This window comes from Anomaloglossus baeobatrachus, chromosome 5, assembly GCF_048569485.1.
Source record: "Anomaloglossus baeobatrachus isolate aAnoBae1 chromosome 5, aAnoBae1.hap1, whole genome shotgun sequence".
NCBI classification, from domain to species: domain Eukaryota; kingdom Metazoa; phylum Chordata; class Amphibia; order Anura; family Aromobatidae; genus Anomaloglossus; species Anomaloglossus baeobatrachus.
Window position 1 is genome coordinate 505,007,526 of NC_134357.1, and position 18,826 is coordinate 505,026,351.

Genomic DNA, 18,826 nt, shown 5'->3' on the forward strand with positions numbered 1-18,826 from the left:
CCGCAAAACTGCTGAAAGAACTGGCATGCTGATTCTTTCAAAGACACAGCATTTTGCCATTTCAGTCAGGGAAAAAAAAGCAAGTGTATGCATAGTGTCACTGCACTGTGTGTGTGTGTGTGTGTGTGTGTGTGTGTGTGTGTGTGTGTGGGGGGGGGGGGGGGGGTGGGTCACTGCACAGAAAATAGCCATATATCCCTCCAGGAAGGACCTAGCCAAGGAGTGGCTCTTTTTAGGAGACCACCATAACTACCATATTAAGTGGCCCTTTTTAGTCAATATCCAGCTCTTGAAGAGTTTAAAGATATGACAAGGGAAATACTACCAAGGCCAGGTATCCATCCACAGACAGATGTTTCGGGGTATTGCCCCTCATCAGTGTGGAGTAGGATTCTGGCTAGGTGGGAGCAATGCCTAGTAGACCAGCAAGAAAAAACAATCACTGATCTCAGGGAGACCAGCCAGAGAAAACATGTCCGGCAGCCAGCGAAGGCGCTCAACACAGTGAAATCCTAGGTGCATTGCCCCCTGGGAAGTATGCAAATCAAAAAGGTCTGTGGAGCCTCTGTTAGGAGTCTCGACACGGAAAATAGCCAGATAGCCCTCCGGGTAGGACCTAGCCAAGGAGTGGCTCTTTTTAGGAGACCACCATAACTACCATATTAAGTGGCCCTTTTTAGTCAATATCCAGCTCTTGAAGAGTTTAAAGATATGACAAGGGAAATACTACCAAGGCCAGGTATCCATCCACAGACAGATGTTTCGGGGTATTGCCCCTCATCAGTGTGGAGTAGGATTCTGGCTAGGTGGGAGCAATGCCTAGTAGACCAGCAAGAAAAAACAATCACTGATCTCAGGGAGACCAGCCAGAGAAAACATGTCCGGCAGCCAGCGAAGGCGCTCAACACAGTGAAATCCTAGGTGCATTGCCCCCTGGGAAGTATGCAAATCAAAAAGGTCTGTGGAGCCTCTGTTAGGAGTCTCGACACGGAAAATAGCCAGATAGCCCTCCGGGTAGGACCTAGCCAAGGAGTGGCTCTTTTTAGGAGACCACCATAACTACCATATTAAGTGACCCTTTTTAGTCAACATCCAGCTCTTGACGAGTTTAAAGATATGACAAGGGAAATACAAAGGCCAGGTATCCATCCACAGACAGTGGGTCACTGCACTGTGCATGGGCGGGAGAGGGTCACTGCACTGTGGGGGGGAGAAGGTCAGTGCATTGTATGTGGGGGGAGAAGGTCACTGCATTTTATGTGGGGGGGAGGTCACTGCATTGTGTGTGGGAGGGTAGAGAGTCACTGCATTGTGTGTGGGAGAGGGGGAGTGGGTCACTGCACCATGTGTGGGAGGGGGGAGAGGGTCACTGCACCGTGTGTGGGAGGGGGGGAGAAGGCACTGCACCGTGTGTGGGAGGGGGGGAGAGGGTCACTGCACCGTGTGTGTGTGGGGGGGGAGGGTCACTGCACCATGCGTGTGTGGGGAAAGGGGGAGAAGGTCACTGCACCGTGTTTGTGTGTGGGGGCGAGAGAGTCACTGCACCATGTGTGGGGGGGGGAGAGGGTCACTGCACCGTGTGTGGAGGGGGGGAGAGGGTCACTGCACTGTGTGTGGGGAGGAATGGATCACTGCACTGTGTGTGTGTGTGGGGGGGAGAGGGTAACTGCACTGTGGGGGGGGGGGGGGAGAGGGTCAGCACTTAAGGGGTTAATACATCCAGTGCCCAGTAGGAGCACTGCATTGTGTGCGGGGAAGGGTACTCTATGAGGGGGAGGGACACTGCACTGTGTATGGGGGTTGCTCTGTGGGGGCATCTTTCTATGTGAGGGCAATATATGGGACTGTGCATTTATTTTTCAAATAAAAAATTAAAAAAGTTAGTTATTAGAATGTGGCAATGTAAATACGACTAATATGCTCAAGATTGAAGGGGTTTATACATCCTGCGCCCAGTAATGGGGAATCTCCACATACCTCCTCCTGCAGAGCGGCACTCTGGGATATGGCTGTTTTGTGCTTACAGGACCTGTGATGATGTCACATGGAGGGGAGGAGTCAGGAGTCACATGATCAGCTTCTCAGTGTGCAGGACTCTGCATTCCTCACAGGACCTGGAGCACAGAGCAGCCGTATATCCAGTGTATGTTAGGCTAGGTTCACACTTGCGTTGTTTTGCATTAGTCAAAATCCGTCGCCTTGAGGAAATACGGTATCCTGCAAAATATTTTGCAGGAATACAGTTTTTCCCCTTAGACTTCTATTAGTGATGGATTACGACTGATGACTTTGCGTTGCATCAGCTGCGTCGCGGTCAGTCGTTTTTTGACTGACCGCCGGGCGGGAGCAACGCAGAATGTAACATTTTTCTGGCCGACAAAATTAACGCACCACGCAGGAATCCGCCGCTTGTAATGTATGTCTATGGTGCTGGATTCCGTCGTAATCCGTCTTACGATGGAATCCAGCGCTGGATTCCGTCATGCTCTACTGAGCATGCCCAGCATGTTTGGCACACCCACTGGGCTGTCCCAAACACAAACGGATCATGACTGATCCGTCAAAAAACGGACGCACAGCGGATGCAACGGACGCAACGGATCAGTTTTTTCACAGGATTCCTGTGAAAGGAATCCTGTGAAAAACACATCCGTTGCATCAGTTGACAACTTAAAAACGACTGATCCATTGCTGACGGACCTGACGGATTTAAAACAACGGAAGTGTGAACCCAGCCTTAGGGTATGTGCACACGTTGCTTTTTTTTCCGCGCGGAAAAAAAACGCACCCTCTGGCAGAGGGGAGAATTGTAAACAATGCTTTTTGAGAAACAACGCATCGAAAACGCATGCGTTTTTCATGCGTTTTTCATGCGTTTTTCATGCGTTTTTCATGCGTTTTTCATGCGTTTTTGTAGGTGCGTTTTTTAAGACTTGTCAGTGATAATAAAGTTGGTTGAACACAGACCTTTGGAAAAAAAAACCTGTGATGTCATTTCCTTCTCCACATTCTGTTTGGATAAATGGGAGGGCTTGGAATGGAAGGAGCACCATTTGAATTTTGGAAAAGTTGAAATAAACTTCGCGCACCAAGCCCCTTAGGTACCTATACGTCAGAAAACCCCCACAAGTGACCCCATTTTGGAATCTGCACCCATCAAGGATTTTATTCAGGAGTATATTAAGCATTTTGAATCCACAGCTACTTCACCCAAAATGTTGCTGTAGCAACAATATTCTCACTTTTAGGCCCGCTTCACATGTCAGTGAAAAACACTGACGTTTTTCACTGGCGTGTAAAACACGCACATGTCCCTCCGTGTGCCGTGAATCACGGCACACGTGGGTTGTCTAAGTGCAATCCGGGCTCCGTTCTCCGTGGCCCGTGATTGCACTTAGAGATTAACTCACCTGTGCCCGCTCCCGCTCTCCATGGTGCTGATCGCTCCCGCGGTGCAGCATCCGGCCGGCGCTGACCCCCGCAGCAGCTGCTTCCGGGTCGGCTGTGTCGCACATCATGAATATGCGCTACAATAATGAGCCGGCTCAGAAGCAACAAGCTGCACGGGCTGCAGAGGACATCGCTGGAGCCGGGTGAGTTAAAATGTTTTTTATTTTAAAAGCACGTTTTTTTCTGGCACGTGTTTCACGGACTACACCACTGCGTGGTCCGTGGAACATCAGTGATGCCAGAAAAAAATGGACATGTCTCCGTGCGGCAATCACGCACACGCGGGTACGCTGCACGGAGACACGTGCAGTGACAAATCACTGACGTGTGAGCAGACCCATTCATTATAATGGGTCTGCGTATGTTAGTGATCCTGGTACGTTTAAAAAAAAGCACAAACGTCCCAGAATCAATGACGTGTGAAAGGGGCCTAAGGCTATGTGGCCATGATCCAGCGACACGGCGTCTAGTACACAGTGCCAGCCTTCCTGCAGCTGCCCATGCCCACGATTTGGGTTCAGGCTGCTGTGGAGCTCTATGCTACCTGCAGAGAACACTCTCGTCTCCGCAGCATAAATTGACATGCTGAGGCTCGGGAAGCCACGCCACCGGTCAGTTTATGCTGCGGAGAAAAGAAGCACAGTGGGCATGGGATCTCCAAAAATCCTTCCACTGTGCTTCTACTGCACAACGCAGCGTTATGGACGCAGGGAAAACACTCAGCGCCCATAACGCTGCAAACCCTGATTGTGGACACACAGCCTAAAAAGCGTCAATGGATGAAGGGATGTCAAATATATAGAACGTCCTACCCCCGCCTGCATATTCTAAGCTGGCACCTTTAGTACCTTTCATGTGGCACTAAAGGGTGCCTAGCTTAGTATTTATCCAATAAAAAAAAAAAAAAAAAATGAAAAAAATGGCGTGGGGTCCCCCCTATTTTTGATAGCCAGTCAGGGTAAAGCAGACAGCTGTAGCCTGCAAACCACAGCTGGCAGCTTCATCTTGGCTGGTGATCAATTTGGAGGGCTCCCCATGTTTTTTTTTTTATTTTTAAATAAAGAATAAAAAAAAAAATAACGTGGGGTCCCCCCAAATTAGATCACCAGCCAAGGTGAAGCTGACAGCTGGGGTCTGGTATTCTCAGGGTGGGAAGAGCCATGGTTATTGGACTCTTCCCAGCCTAAAAATAGCAGGCCGCAGCCGCCCCAGAAGTGGCGCATCCATTAGATGCGCCAATCCTGGCGCTTCGCCCCAACTCATCCCGCGCCCTGGTGCGTTGGCTAACGGGGTAATAAATGGGGTTGATACCAGATGTGTAATGTCACCTGGCATCAAGCCCAGCAATTAGTGATGTCACGGCGTCTATCAGACACCCGACATAACTAATTGACAGTAAACAAAAGCAAAAAAAGACAACAAAAAATGTTTTATTAGAAAAAACACTCCCCAAATCATTCCCTTGTTCTCCAATTTAATAAAAAAACATGGGTCCGCAGAAATCCATATGGATGTCCCACGTCGCCTCTGGACCTTCTAGAATATGGGGGCACGTTCAGGAAACGTATCCCCCATTTTCTAGGAGGGCAGACCCTCCATTTGAGGAGAGTGGGTGCAAAAATCTGCACCCACTCTCCCCGGGTCACAGGTGCAGAGTGCGAGCAGCCAGCACAGCTCACACTGAACACTGTGCTGGCTGTCAGCTGCTCTGCTCATGTGACCGGCCAGCGTGCACTGAAGGAGGAGGAGGGGGCCGCGGGGGATCAGCGCTGCGACCGGACAGGTATGTATGACACCGGGGGGAATAGGGGGTGAACGGGCAGGGCCTGGGGAACAGTTTTCTGTCGCATGTGTTATTGCACATGCGACAGAAATCATAGGAGCAGGGCGGCCGGTGCGCTACTGTTCGCGCGGCCATGTTGGATTTTCGGGAGGGGGGTCGGGGGTCGGGGCGGGCACTTTGGCGACACCGGGGGCTTTGCCAGGAAGTGAGGTCAACAGGAAACCTCTTGACCTCACTTCCAGGTAAATGCCTGCGTTCTGGCGTGCCGACAAAGGCCGCGGACCGCAACAAAAAAGCAGGTCCATGCGTTGTGGCTGCGTTCTGACCCCACATCATTGATTTCAATGGGGGAGAGAACGCAGCCACAACGCACAAAAGAAGTGACATGCTGCTTTTCTTTCCGCACCGATTTTTGGCATCCAAAACGCTGCGGAAAGAAACGCAGCATGTGCACTGATTTTTCAGCTTTCCCATACACTTTGCTGGGAAAGCTGAACGCATGCAATTTGCCACTGAAACGCTGCGGTTCAAAACGCAGCGTTTCCGCGGTAAAAAACGCATCGTGTGCACACAGCCTTAGAGTATAGGGTCTCGGCTCCTCCAAGCATCTATTATATTTGATTCATTGAGTTTCATTTGTAGTCTACTAATAGTGGCCTGATGGAAGTTGGATTTTGTGGGGGGGGAGGAGGAAGCATGAGCTGGGTTTAAAATTACATGTAGATCACAGCCTAATATAACTGCAAAGAGCTTCAAGATTTCAATTATGTTAATCAGCCAAAAAATTAGATTTAGTTTATGTTGAGGAACTTTAGGCTATGTGCCCATGGGACAATGTACCTGCGGACTTTGCCGCAGGTTTGTCGGCAGGTTTACCACAGCTGCTGCCCGGAACCCGCAGCTATCCATTGCTGCGGGATTTGAGCATTTTTGTTGCAGTAAGGCTAAGGACACACATCCGGCTTTTCTCCCGTTTGTCGGATCCGGCGTACTCCCGTACACTGTACAGTACAGTGGCTGCGCGACAAAATCCGGTCACGTGCTGTCATGTGAGAAGTATACAAGGCACTCCCAAGATGATTTGAAGAAAAATGTATTCATGTGCGTAACAATACAGCGGTGGATTCCGCGTCTGACAGCCCACACAGCGTGTTCCCTCACACTTGTGCTACTGAGGAAGGTCCACATAGGACCGAAAATGTTTTTGTTACGCACATGAATAAATTTTTCTTCAAATCATCTTGGGAGTGCCTTGTATACTTCTCACTGTTTGGCTTTGGAACCTGAAGTGCACCCCAGTATCTCCTTGATGCATATATAGGAAGTGCCATTCTCTTCTTGCTATACGTGCTGTCATGTGACCGGAGCTTGTGACCAGGAAGTTGCAGCGCAGCCACTGTACTGTACACACTTTATGGGAGCGCCGGATCTGACAAACGGGAGAAAAGCCGGATGTGTGTCCATAGCCTAAACCTGTGGGACAAGTGCAGAAATACCTGCGGAAGTCCTGCATCTCCATAGTGGAAAGGCAGGACATCCGCAGATATTTCCGCATGAATAATTGACATGCAGTTACGTGCAACTGCGGGACATCCGTAGCATATTCCGCAGCCGCAGATACCGCACCATTGATACAGCACTCTCCAAATCCCATAGGATAACATGGGGAATGTCTGTACTTGCGTAAACCTGCGGATTTATCTGGAAAATCCAGATAAATCCGCAAGTACGATGTCCCGTGGGAACATCGCCTTACCCTTTAGACTCTATGGAAAAGACCCCTCACCCAGCCAAATATTTCTCTGGCTTTGCACTGAGGAGAGTCAAAAATACTGAAACACGTGTCTGCAGTCGAAGTTTGCCTTGGCTTCCTATCACATTTAGTAATTGAGCATCCACACAGCATCTGCTTGCTATGTCTTCAGTAGTGTCGGCCTTCATCTCACGGCCAAATTCATCAAATTGTCAACTTAGGCGTGCCCCCCCCTCCTTCTCTTTTGGACAGCGTATCTTATCTTTTTAGCTTTCCACAGACAGGTGTAAAACAGTTAGGGCTAGGCCTTGCTCTGCCCCTATGTATTTGAGACCTGTTGGCACAAAACCAGGTGAGATACTAGAGTTAGGAACCATTCTGATCGGGTACACCATGTTGCGGTGGGATGATTTTTATACTTTTATGATCAAAGTACCCATCTGTTAGTATTGTGTGGATTGCCACTGACTTTTTCTGTTGTTGCACCTATCCTTTGAAGCTGTCCCAGTGTGAAGCTCGTAGAGTCTGTAAGAATTTTCTTTCTTTTTTCCTTATTACTATTTATTTATTTACCTACTGCGGGTATTTTTTATTATTATTATTATTATTATGGCGCCATTTATTCCATGGCGCTTTACAAGTGAAAGAGGGTATACGTACAACAATCATTAACAATACAAAACAGACTGGTATAGGAGGAGAGAGGACCTTGCCCGCGAGGGCTCACAGTCTACAGGGAATGGGTGATGGTACAATAGGTGAGGACAGAGCTGGTTGCGCAATGGTGTACTGGACTGAGGGTTATTGTAGGTTGTAAACTTGTTGGAAGAGATGGGTCTTGAGGTTCCTCTTGAAACTTTCCACGGTAGGGGAGAGTCTGATATGCTGAGGTAGAGCGTTCCATAGAACGCTCTACCTCAGAGAGCGTTCTATGGAGAGTATGGGGGAGGCACGGGAGAAATCTTGTACGCGATTGTGGGAAGAGGAGATAAGAGAGGAGTAGAGAAGGAGATCTTGTGAGGATCTGAGGTTGAGTGCAGGTAGGTACCGGGAGACTAGGTCACAGATGTAAGGAGGAGACAGGTTGTGGATGGCTTTGTATGTCATGGTTAATGTTTTGAACTGGAGTCGTTGGGCGATGGGAAGCCAGTGAAGGGATTGGCAGAGTGTCGAGGCTTGGGAATAGAGAGGGGAGAGGTGGATTAAGCGAGCCGCAGAGTTTAGGATAGATTGGAGGGGTGCAAGAGTGTTGGAAGGGAGGCCAGAGAGCAGGAGGTTGCAGTAGTCGAGGCGGGAGATGATGAGGTCATGCACTAATGTTTTTTCTGATTCTTGGTTAAGGAAAGCACGGATCTGGGAGATATTTTTGAGTTGTAGTCTGCATGAGGTGAAGAGGGCTTGGATGTGTGGCTTGAAGGATAGAGCAGAGTCGAGGGTTAATCCAAGGCAACGAGCTTGTGAGACAGGAGAGTGAGCAGCTATCAAGTTTGATGGAAAGGCTTGTTGGAGGAGTTGAGTGAGGAGGAGGAAAGACAATGAATTCTGTTTTGAGAAAAAGGATGAAATAGCGAACAGACATTGTGGAATTTTGGTTAGTAGAGAGGTAATGTCAGGTGCAGAGAGGTAGATCTGTGTGTCATCCGCATAGAGATGATATTGAAAGCCGTGGGACTGTATGAGCTGTGCCAGGCCAAAGGTGTAGATGGAGAACAGCAGCGGTCCAAAAACTAAACCTTGGGGGACACCGACAGATATGGCCAAGTCTGTGATGCCCAGAGATGAGAGAATCTGTAGTAGGAGGGAGTGGCCTACTGTGTCAAAGGCAGAGGACAGGTCCAGGAGGAGGAGGACAGAGTAGTGTCGCTTGACTTTGGCGGTTAATAGGTTATTGGTGACTTTGGTTAGGGCAGTTTCAGTAGAGTGATACGGTCGGAAGCCAGATTGTAGCTGGTCAGAGGGAGCAGGAGGAGAGCTATGAGGACAATTCAAGATGGACATGCTGTTCTAGTAGTTTTGAGGCATAGGAGAGAAGGGATATGGGGCGATAGTTTGGCACAGAGGATGGGTCAAGGGAGGGCTTTTTGAGGATGGGTGTAGTGGAGGCATGTTTAAAGCATGAAGGGAATACACCAGTTGTTAGTGATAGGTTGAAGAGATGTGTTAGGGATGGGATGAGGACTGCGGTGATGTTGGGGATGAGGTGCGACAGGAGGGGGTCAAGTGCACAGGTGGTTAGATGTGATCTTGAGAGTAGAGTGAAAAGATTGTCTTCTGTCATGGTGGAGAAGCTGGATTTGGAGGAAGAGGGCTGAGTAGCTATCATGAGGGGCTGTGGAGATTGTGGGCCAAAGCTTGTTCTGATGTTGTCAATCTTCTGCTTGAAGAAAGAGGCAAAGTCTTCAGCTGAGATGAGAGGAGAGGGAGATGGTGCTGGAGGACAGAGGAGAGAATTGAAAGTGTTGAATTGCTGTTTAGGGTTGGGAGAGAGGGAGGATATGAGGGATGAGAAGTAGGTTTGTTTTGCAGCAGTGAGTGTGGATTTGAAAGTGGTGAGGGCCTCTATATGCAATGAAGTGTTCAGTGGAATGAGACCTCTTCCATCTGCGCTCAGCAATTCTAGAAGCCCGTCTCAGTTCTTTAGTCTGACTCGAGTGGCAGGGTTGCCTGTTGATTGTGCGGGTTTTGGTGTGTGTGAGGGGGGCAGCTGATTCGAGAGCTGCAGAGATGGTGGTGTTGCAGCAGCATCTGCATTGTGTAAAGAAGCAATGTCTGTGACAGGGAGAAGGGACTGAGAAAGTGCGTGTAAATCAAGGTGTTTGATATTTCTGCGAGGGTGTGAAAGTTTGTGGCGGAGGGGTTGCCTACGTGGAGAAGAGAGGGAAGAGAATGTGAGTAGGTTGTAGTCAGACAGGGGGAGAGATGAGTTAGAGAGGTTAGATAGGGAGCAGAGGCGAGTGAAGATGAGGTCCAGCGTGTGGCCATCTTTGTGAGAAGCTTCAGAAGACAATTGGGTGAGGCCGAAGGAGGAAGTAAGTGTTAGACGTTTAGAGACAGATGAGTGGGAAGTGTCAATGGGGATGTTAAAAACACCCATGATGATGGTTGGGATGTCGGTGGAAAGGAAGTGTAGTAGCCAGGTGGTGAAATGGTCAAAAGAGGCAGTGGCTGGCCCTAGAGGGCGGTAAATGACAGCCAGCTGGAGCTTGGAGGGGGATAGATTTGGACAGAGTGCACCTCAAAAGAAGGGAGAGTAACAGAAGGTGGCAGTGGAATTGGTGTAAAGGAGCATTGGTCGGACAGGAGCAAGCTGACTCCTCCACCATGCTTGTTACTGGGGCGGGGGGTGTGAGACAGATGGAGACCACCATAAGAAAGTGCAGCAGGAGAAGCTGTGTCAGAGGGGGCGAGCCAGGTTTCTGTGATGGCAAGGAAGGAAAGCTTATTAGTGATGAAAAGATCATGGATGTAGGAAAGTTTGTTGCAGACAGAGCGAGTGTTCCATAGAGCTCCTGTTAGTGGGGCTGGGGGAGGCGGGGTCGGGTGGATGGGTATAAGATTAGCAAGGTTGCGAAAATTTGTGATAGGTTGCAGATGAGGGTTTGAAGTGACAATGGGGGATGTGGTGAGGAGGACCAGGATTAGGAGAGATATCTCCAGCAGTGAAAAGAAGCAGAGAGAGTGTTTGTAGGTGGGAGCAGGAGAGGCCATGAGATGGTCGTGTGTGTCTGGAGACACTGGGTGAAATCTGGAGGAAAATATCTGAGAAGGTGAGATGGGTGGGGAGGATGGTGGGAGAGATGAAAAGTTCATTACTGGGTGTAGGGATCAGAGGGCGCAGTAGAAAGTGAAGTATTATATGGGTGAAAGTGAAAAAAAGCCCAATTCCATGCATCATACTTATATGGTGCATACTTGTCTTGGTGCAGATGAAAAGTATTTGCTTATTGATTTTAATCTAGGTTTAATAAAATGTATAAGGCTGGTGGTGAATGGGTAATACGCCACGTTGCCATGCAGATATAAAAGATCAAAGTGATTTTATTTTCAAAGGGTTTTAGCAAAACCTCTCGCCTTCATCAGGAAAAAAAATTACATCGAAACCAAGAACTCGTATAACTATATTGATGTGGAGACTGCTTGATGACCTTTAGTGACATCATGATTTTGTGTTCGGTGGGACTTCAGGACCTTTGGTGACATGCTTCTTTGCCTTGTGGCTAAAATCAAGTATAGTATCTTTCAAAAAGGCAGTTTGATGCCCACCGCCTTTGTAGCTTGGTACATTGCACATGGAGGTTGTTGCGCTTGTTAGTACGCCAGGTGGCTCATATAGCCATCCGGTGTAAACCATGGTCCCCCAGGATCGATGCCATTAGGCAAGGTAACTTTAAAAGCCCAAGGTGCAAACTGCCCCAGAAGTGGTGACCCTATGGTGCCTTAATTCACTGGGCGTGGGAAATCCACTTGAATTAAAGCACTTATGCACAATGCACTTCCAATTATCATACTTATCTAAGCACACACCATTACTCCGGGTCATTTGGCAAGGAGAGGGGAATTATTAAATTCCCTGTGAGAGCTTCGTCCCGCATTATGCCGAGGAAACCTTCACTATTTACATTACTTTATCACTGTACAGTGGTACCTCGCCTAACGAGTAACCCACGTAACGAGAATTTCACATAACAAGCAAAGCTTTCTGTAAATTTGTAACCCGCTTTATGAGAAAGCTTTGCTGTACGAGCGAAATGCTCAGAAACACACACTTCCGGTTCTGTCCATCCACCGTGCACTGACCCGCACTTGCAGTCCACACAAACACACACATGTACGCACAAACACACACAAACACGCACGCACGCACATACAGTATTATGTTCACCTTACCTTCCGTTCCTCCGCCAGTCTCATGGTTCTTGTAGTTCCCGGGTACATCGCGACATCCTCGCGGCGAACTACAAGACCCAGGAGGCCTGCGATGGAACGGAAGGTAAGGTGAGCATATAATATAACATAATATAGTGTACCTTTCGTTTTATCGCCGGCCTCCTGGGTCCTGTAGTTCGCCGCTCCACTCCAGGCTGTGTATCGGCATCCATAGCAACGAGGCAGGAACTTCCTGTCACTGCTACTGAAAGGCAGCGCGCTGGCCAATCAGTGGCTAGCGGCTCTGCCTTTGACGTCAGCGCTCTGGCCAGGAAGTTCCTCCCTCGTCGTTATGGTAACGCGATACACACCCCGGCCCCGTACCAGAGAACAGCAAGTCCCAGGAGACCGGCAATGGAACGGAAGGTAAGGTGACCATATATGTGCGTGTGCGTGCTTGTGTGTTTGTGTGAGTTTGTGTGTGTTTGTACATGTTTGTGTCATGATTGACTCCTGGCTCAGCTGGAGCTGAGCCTTTTTTTTTTAAATTCTTTATTTTGAAAGCCAAACTCAAATCAGTACAGGGTATCTCCTGCTCCACACAGGGCAGCAAATAATCATTATAGCAAAAATTAACATTTAACACTGACATGCATAGTATCAGTCTGCTCACAAACACAGCTCTTGACCCCGCACCTGCTCGAGTCTGACCAAATTGAAACATTTTATAAACCAACCCAACAAAAAGAAGAAAGAATACACAGCTGAAAGAAGATAGCAAAGCCAGAGAAAAGCTTGAAGCGAAAAATTAGAGAAGGAAAAGGAAAAAAGAAAAGAGGGGGTGGGGAAGAAGGAGTTGTGGAGAGGGTAGGAAGGAGGGGAGAGGGGGCGGGAGGGGGTGTGGTGTTTCTCCGAGGCCTCACGACTGCCGCGGAACAGAGAACAGTCTAGTGTACTCCGCCGAATAGGTGAACTCTAACCAAGGAAACCAAGTCCTATGGAACTCGTCCTGGCGGTCATTGATAAAGGATGTCAGGTCCTCCATACACATGAGGTCATTCACCTTAGAGACCCACTGTGTCAGTGTGGGGGGGGTAGTGGACTTCCAACCAAGCGGAATGCAAGACCTGGCAGCCATGACCAGAAATCTCAGCAAGGAACGCTTGTACTTAGGGGCCGGAAGTTCCGATAACTGTAAAAGAAACAATTCCGGGCCCAGTGTAACATTCGTGCCGATCACCAAACCAATGACATCCCCACCTCCGACCAGAACCGCTGTAGAGAAGGGCAGGACCAGAAAATGTGCACATAATCACCCTCCCCGGAGCCACATCTCCAACAGATGGGGTCAGCTGAGGGGAACATCCTATGAAGTCTAGTCGGGACTCTGTACCATCTAGTCAGAAATTTGAAATTGGCCTCCAGCTGTCTGGAACTAATTGAAGTTTTATGCGCCAGCAGTAAGATGTTATTTCTTTTCGAGTCAGATAGTGTGATCCCTAGATCCCTTTCCCACTGCAGTAAGTAGGCCGGGGGGGGGGGCAAGTTCCCAGGATCCGATAACAAGTCGTACGTCAGGGAAAGTGCGTGCCGCACGTCCCCCTCCCCCAGACACAACTTCTCGAATCTCGTAAAAGGCCCGGCGTACCGAGTAAAGCAGGGAAGGGAGCACATAAAGTGCCTTAACTGCATAGCCCTCCATCTCCCCAACAGGTCAGAAGGCAGGAGACCACTAAGAGCTGACAGAGATGGCCAATCTCCCTCTCCCCCCAAGTGACAGGCTCTGAATCTACCCTCCTGAACCCAGTTCCGAAAGACAGGGTCTGAAAGGCCAGGACGGAAATCCGGATCACCTATTCTGGGTGACATGGGGGAAGACACCGGCAAGAGGAGGCGACGAACCTCCCCTCTCGAGCAACATTCCAAAGTAGCGCCAATAGTTGGATGAGATCTCAGAGAGGACGGGGGCAAGCTCGAGAGCCAAGGAGCGGCTGGAAGAGGGATGTCCGAAAAACTCTGTTCCAGGGCGACCCACGGCTTTATCCTAGCATGGCGGCACCAATCCAAAACCCTGACCATGTGTGTAGCCCAGTAATACTTTTTCATGTCTGGCGTCCCCAGACCACCCCTTCTCTTGGGTCTGCACAAAAGGGAACGGGAAAGTCTCGCCGGCTTATTCGCCCAGATGAATCTGGTGTGTAGTGAAGCCAGTTCCTTGAAGAAGGAGCTCGGAATCTTGATCGGTAGGGACTGAAAAAGGTATAGGAGACGTGGCAATATGTTCATCTTCAATAATGCACATCTCCCAAACCAAGTGAAGAGGCCCCTACCCCAATTTGCGCAGTCTGTTCTAATGGACTGCAGGAGGGGGAGATAGTTCAGCTTATATAGTTGACTGTTGTCCGCGGCCAGCTGGACCCCTAGATACTTCAAAGATTGACTGGCCCACCTAAACCCGAACGCAGACTGCAACGAGATAACCTGCTCCTGGGGAAGCGATACATTCAGAGCCTCCGATTTTGATATGTTAATTTTAAAATTAGAGAGGAGGGAGTATGTTTCTAGTTCTCTCAGGAGATTGGAGAGGGAGACCCGAGGGTTGGTTAAAAAGAAAAGTAAGTCATCAGCATACGCCGCGATTTTGTAGGTGGAATCAGCGGATTTAGGGCCAGAGATGTTAATGTTACCTCTAATTCAACTAAGCAGAGGTTCCAGAGTCAGAATAAAGTTCAAGGGCGAGAGAGGGCAGCCCTGCCTGGTACCATTAAGAATGGGGAAGCTATCTGAGAAAAGACCGTTCACCCTAACCGCGGCCGAGGGATTACTGTACAATGAGCATATCCATTGGAGCATCATCCTCCCCAGTCCCACCGCCCGCAGAACCTCTTCCATAAATACCCAATTGACTCTGTCGAACGCTTTTTCTGCGTCGGTCGACAGGAGCATCAAAGGCAACCCATCAGATTTGGCCTTGTGTATTAAGTTCATCGCCTTAGTGGTGTTATCTCTCGCTTCCCTTCCCATCATGAACCCAGCCTGGTCAGGGTGAACGATCCCCCCCAGTAGAGGAGAGAGTCTATCTGAAAGAATTTTGGTGAAGAGCTTCAAATCTGTGTTAAGAAGGGAAATGGGTCGGTAGCTGGAACAGGAAGTAGGGTCTTTACCCTCTTTGGGGATAACTACTATGTTAGCAGCCAGAGAGTCCCTTGGCAAGGGGGCCTTTTCGGAAAGTGGGATATTATTAAAGGCTGAAAAAAATGGGGAGAGCAGTAGGGAGTTCATATTTTTGTAATAAAGCAAGGGGAACCCATCTGGGCCGGGGGCCTTACCCGAGGGAGAGTTTTTAATCGCTGCCCAATAATCCTCCTCGGAGATAGGTCTTTCCAAGGCGGCCGCGTCCTCGGGTTTGAGATGTTTCAAGCCCGAGTCCGAGATGTACTTCCGGATCCGTTGACGCAATTCCGTCCTGGCCCTCTCAGACCGTCCCTCATCTATTGAGTAGAGGGAGGAGTAGAAATCTTTAAAAGCGGAGGCTATATCCTTCGGTAAGGTAGCCCACCTATCCCCTGAAGTGTGTACTCTGGGGACATAGCCCCTCGCTCGTTGTGTCCGCAAGGCTCTAGCCAGGGTCCTGACACTTTTATTGCCGAATTCGTAAAAGTGTCGCCTACACTTAGCCAGTGTTCCCTTAGCCTTATGGTATAATAAAGACCGTAATTCCTCCTTCTTCCTAGCCAAGTTGGCACCCACTTCCCCGTCCAGAGACCCCTTATGTACCGCTTCCAGCTCTCTTATGTCTGCCAGGAGAGATGTAGCCGCCGCATCCCGTTCCCTTTTCAACCGGGCCCCATGTTTGATGAACAGTCCCCTCACAACACATTTATGAGCTTCCCACACAATGTTGGGAGACATCTCCTCCCCCCCATTATGGTCAAAGTATTCGGTCAAAGCCTCCCTCACTTCCTGCATTGTCACGGGCTCATTAAGTAGTGAGGTGTTCAGGATCCACTGACTCTTCCTCTCCATGGGGCCGCCAAGAGACAGAGTGATTGTAATCAGGGCGTGATCAGAGAATGATATGCACTCGATCGAAGCATCCACCAGAGAATGTAAGTCCCCATGTTTGAGGAAGAAGAGGTCCAACCTGGAGTAACAGTTATGAACAGCAGAATAAAAGGAGAAGCCTTTATCTAATGGATGCATCAATCGCCAAGGGTCCACCAGTTGGTGGTCATGTAATCCCCATCTCATCCGCCGCAACGTCAAGTGTGGCAGGCTGGACACCCCTTTTGAACTGTCTCTTACCGGCTCCAACGCAACATTAAAGCCCCCCCCCGAGAACCAAAGTGCCCTCAGTGAATTCCTCTATCTGCTCAATGTATCGCAGCAAGGTGGGGCATTGACCCGCATTAGGTAAGTAGACTGCCGCAAATGTAAATATCTGAGTTGCGACACGACCCTTGAGCATCAGAAGCCTTCCCTTATCGTCTGACCGAGAATCTAACAATTCCCACGGGAGCGTGCTAGATAATATGATGCTCGTGCCCCGAGATCTAGAATCAGGGGAGGGCGAGTGATGCACTACGGAGTACCTTCTGTCCGAGAGTTTATAGGGTTTGGCTTCACAGTAGTGTGTTTCTTGAAGGAAAGCGACTTGTACTCGATTTTTCCACAGTAAGTTCAAAAGGATAGACCGTTTCTCCGGACTATGAAGGCCCTTAACATTTAGGGAGCCCACCCGTAGTGTAGCCTGCCTCTGCTTCGCCATTCTCCGTCACGAGACCCCAGAGAGACAATCAGGGAGTGGGAGAGAAGAAGCGAGATTGGGGGGGAGGGGTCGATGGGTAAGGTATGAGGGGAAAAGGTATGCTAAGGAGAGAGGGAGAAGTGGGGAACCTTTAGAAGGAAAAGGTGAGAAAGAGAAAAGAAAGATCAGAAAAGAGCGCAAGAAAGTGGAATAGCAGCAAGACTGCTGCACGCAGTACCGGGAGTCAGCCCAGGGACTGCTTAAGAAAATATAGGGACAAGAGCTGACACGCGGCCAGAGCTTTGGCCCGCGCCCCGCATATTGATACTAAGTGACCCCCTGCCCCAGCGACCGGGGAGGGTCAACCAACTATCCTCCCCCAAACGACCAAAATAATAGGAAACACCCCCCCCACTCCCCTCAAGCCATTATCATGAAAATAAAATTTGCATATAGTTAAGGCAATACGCTGAGTTCATGTATATGAGTCAATAAACTGTAACCGAACAACCTGGTTTCATGGCTGGAACACTTGCGTTAGGGACGTGGAGGTGTGGGCGAGCCCCCCATCTCCCAGCTCCGTAGCTCCGTCTCACCCCAACAACACCTCCTCCGGGGGCTCGTCTCCAGCCCCTTAAGTCCCGCTGTGTGCCTTGCTCCTCAAGTTTCTTCACCCTGGATGTGTCGGGCCACACTCCTCCTCCTCGGCCGCCCCACAGGTGCCTGGGGTTCCCACTCCATCCAATCCGGAATCGGACAGCCTGGTATCCCTAGGAAGGCATAGAGATCCGGAAGCTCCAAGTGCCTCCTTAACAGGAACACAGAGTCCCCCTTGCGAACAATCAAATGAAAGGGGTGGCCCCATCTGTAGGAGGCCTGTGATTCTTTGATGCTGAGCAAGAGAGGGTGAAGTAGGCGTCGCATGTATAACGTACGGCCGGAGACATCTGGAAAAAGCTTCACCATGACCCCATCCAGCTCCACCGGGCCGTGTGCCCAAGCCCCCTGTAGGATCCTCTCTCTGTCTCCATAATAGTGCAGGCGACATAACACGTCTCTAGAGGAGGAGGCAGATCTGGAGCCCGGCCTTGCGACTCTGTGAATTCTATCAAAGAGATAGGTAGCCTCCGGGGGTCGGTCAGTGACCCGGTTGAAGATGGCTAGAACATTAGTGCGCAGGAGATATTGGGACCAGTCCTCAGGAATACCCTTCAGCCTGATATTGTTTCTTCTGCTTCTGTTCTCTTGATCATCTAATAGTAAGGCAAGATCTCTGAAACTGGCATTAGAAGACTCACAGTCTCTTTCAATCCTCTCCATTCTACTCTCCAGGGACTCCTGAGCCTGTTCCGTAGCCTCAATTCTGTCCTTTAGCACTACCATTTCCTCCCTCAGAGTGGATAGCGCCATCTGCTGGGAAGATTCAATTCTGGCTACCACATCCTCCAGGTCTTTCTTGCTGGGGAGGGCCAGGATGAGCCTCCTCAAGGCTTGTATGTCCTCCTGTGGAGGGCCAGAGGGCGGGTTATGTGATAGGGACAGGGATTCTGTATGCCCCGGGGCTGGAAGGGTCCCCTGCGTGCAGAGTATGGCAGGCACCCCCAGGTCTAATGCTCCCTCCATGCCCGGGGTCCCTGTTCCATCTACAGCTGCGTGCTGTGAGGTAGACTGAGCTGCTCCCCCTCCCCTCCAGCCCTACATGCCTGGGCCCACTCTCTCCGGTCTCACCGCCGACTCTGTCCCCCGTTGCTCACCCGTGCTGGTCTTGAGTGCTGCGTCGTGAGAAGAGGGGGAGAGCCGAGCAGCCCCTGGAGGATCCCCCGTCGGAGGACGCCGCGGGCTTGCCGGCGCCATCTTGCTCCGGGCCGATAGTGGAGGCTCGGGTCCCGCCACCGTCAGAAACCTGTGGCCTCAGACTTGCCGTCGGGGAGGCAGGAGCGGGTCCGGCACCCGGTTTCTTCTTAGGGGCCATCCTAGGTAAGCGGGGTCCGCGGTATTTGCAATTAATTGTCTGCAGGCGCGGGAGCTCTGTAAACCAGCGTCCTCACGCCGCCATGTCAAGGACCCTTTTTTTTTTTAGTTTCACTTCTGATGCAGGTCATGTTAGGGGTTAATCCTTTCTGCCTCGTTCTGGAGGTCAGGCTGCTTTATTAGGGCACTGTTTCTCTTGGACTTCGCCAGTGATACTTCTGGCTCTGCTGTGTTCTGCTCTTGAGTGACCTGTTGT

At 50.0% G+C, this 18,826-nt stretch overlaps 1 protein-coding gene across 1 annotated transcript in view; it reads right to left on the bottom strand.

Annotated features, from left to right (window-relative positions):
- LOC142312844 (uncharacterized) overlaps positions 1–18,826 on the bottom strand; it is a 320,861-nt gene that overhangs the window by 161,558 nt on the left and 140,477 nt on the right. Inside the window, 1 exon segment of the mRNA XM_075351831.1 lies at positions 17,563–18,102. Within this exon segment, the coding sequence (XP_075207946.1) occupies positions 17,563–18,102 (540 nt within the window).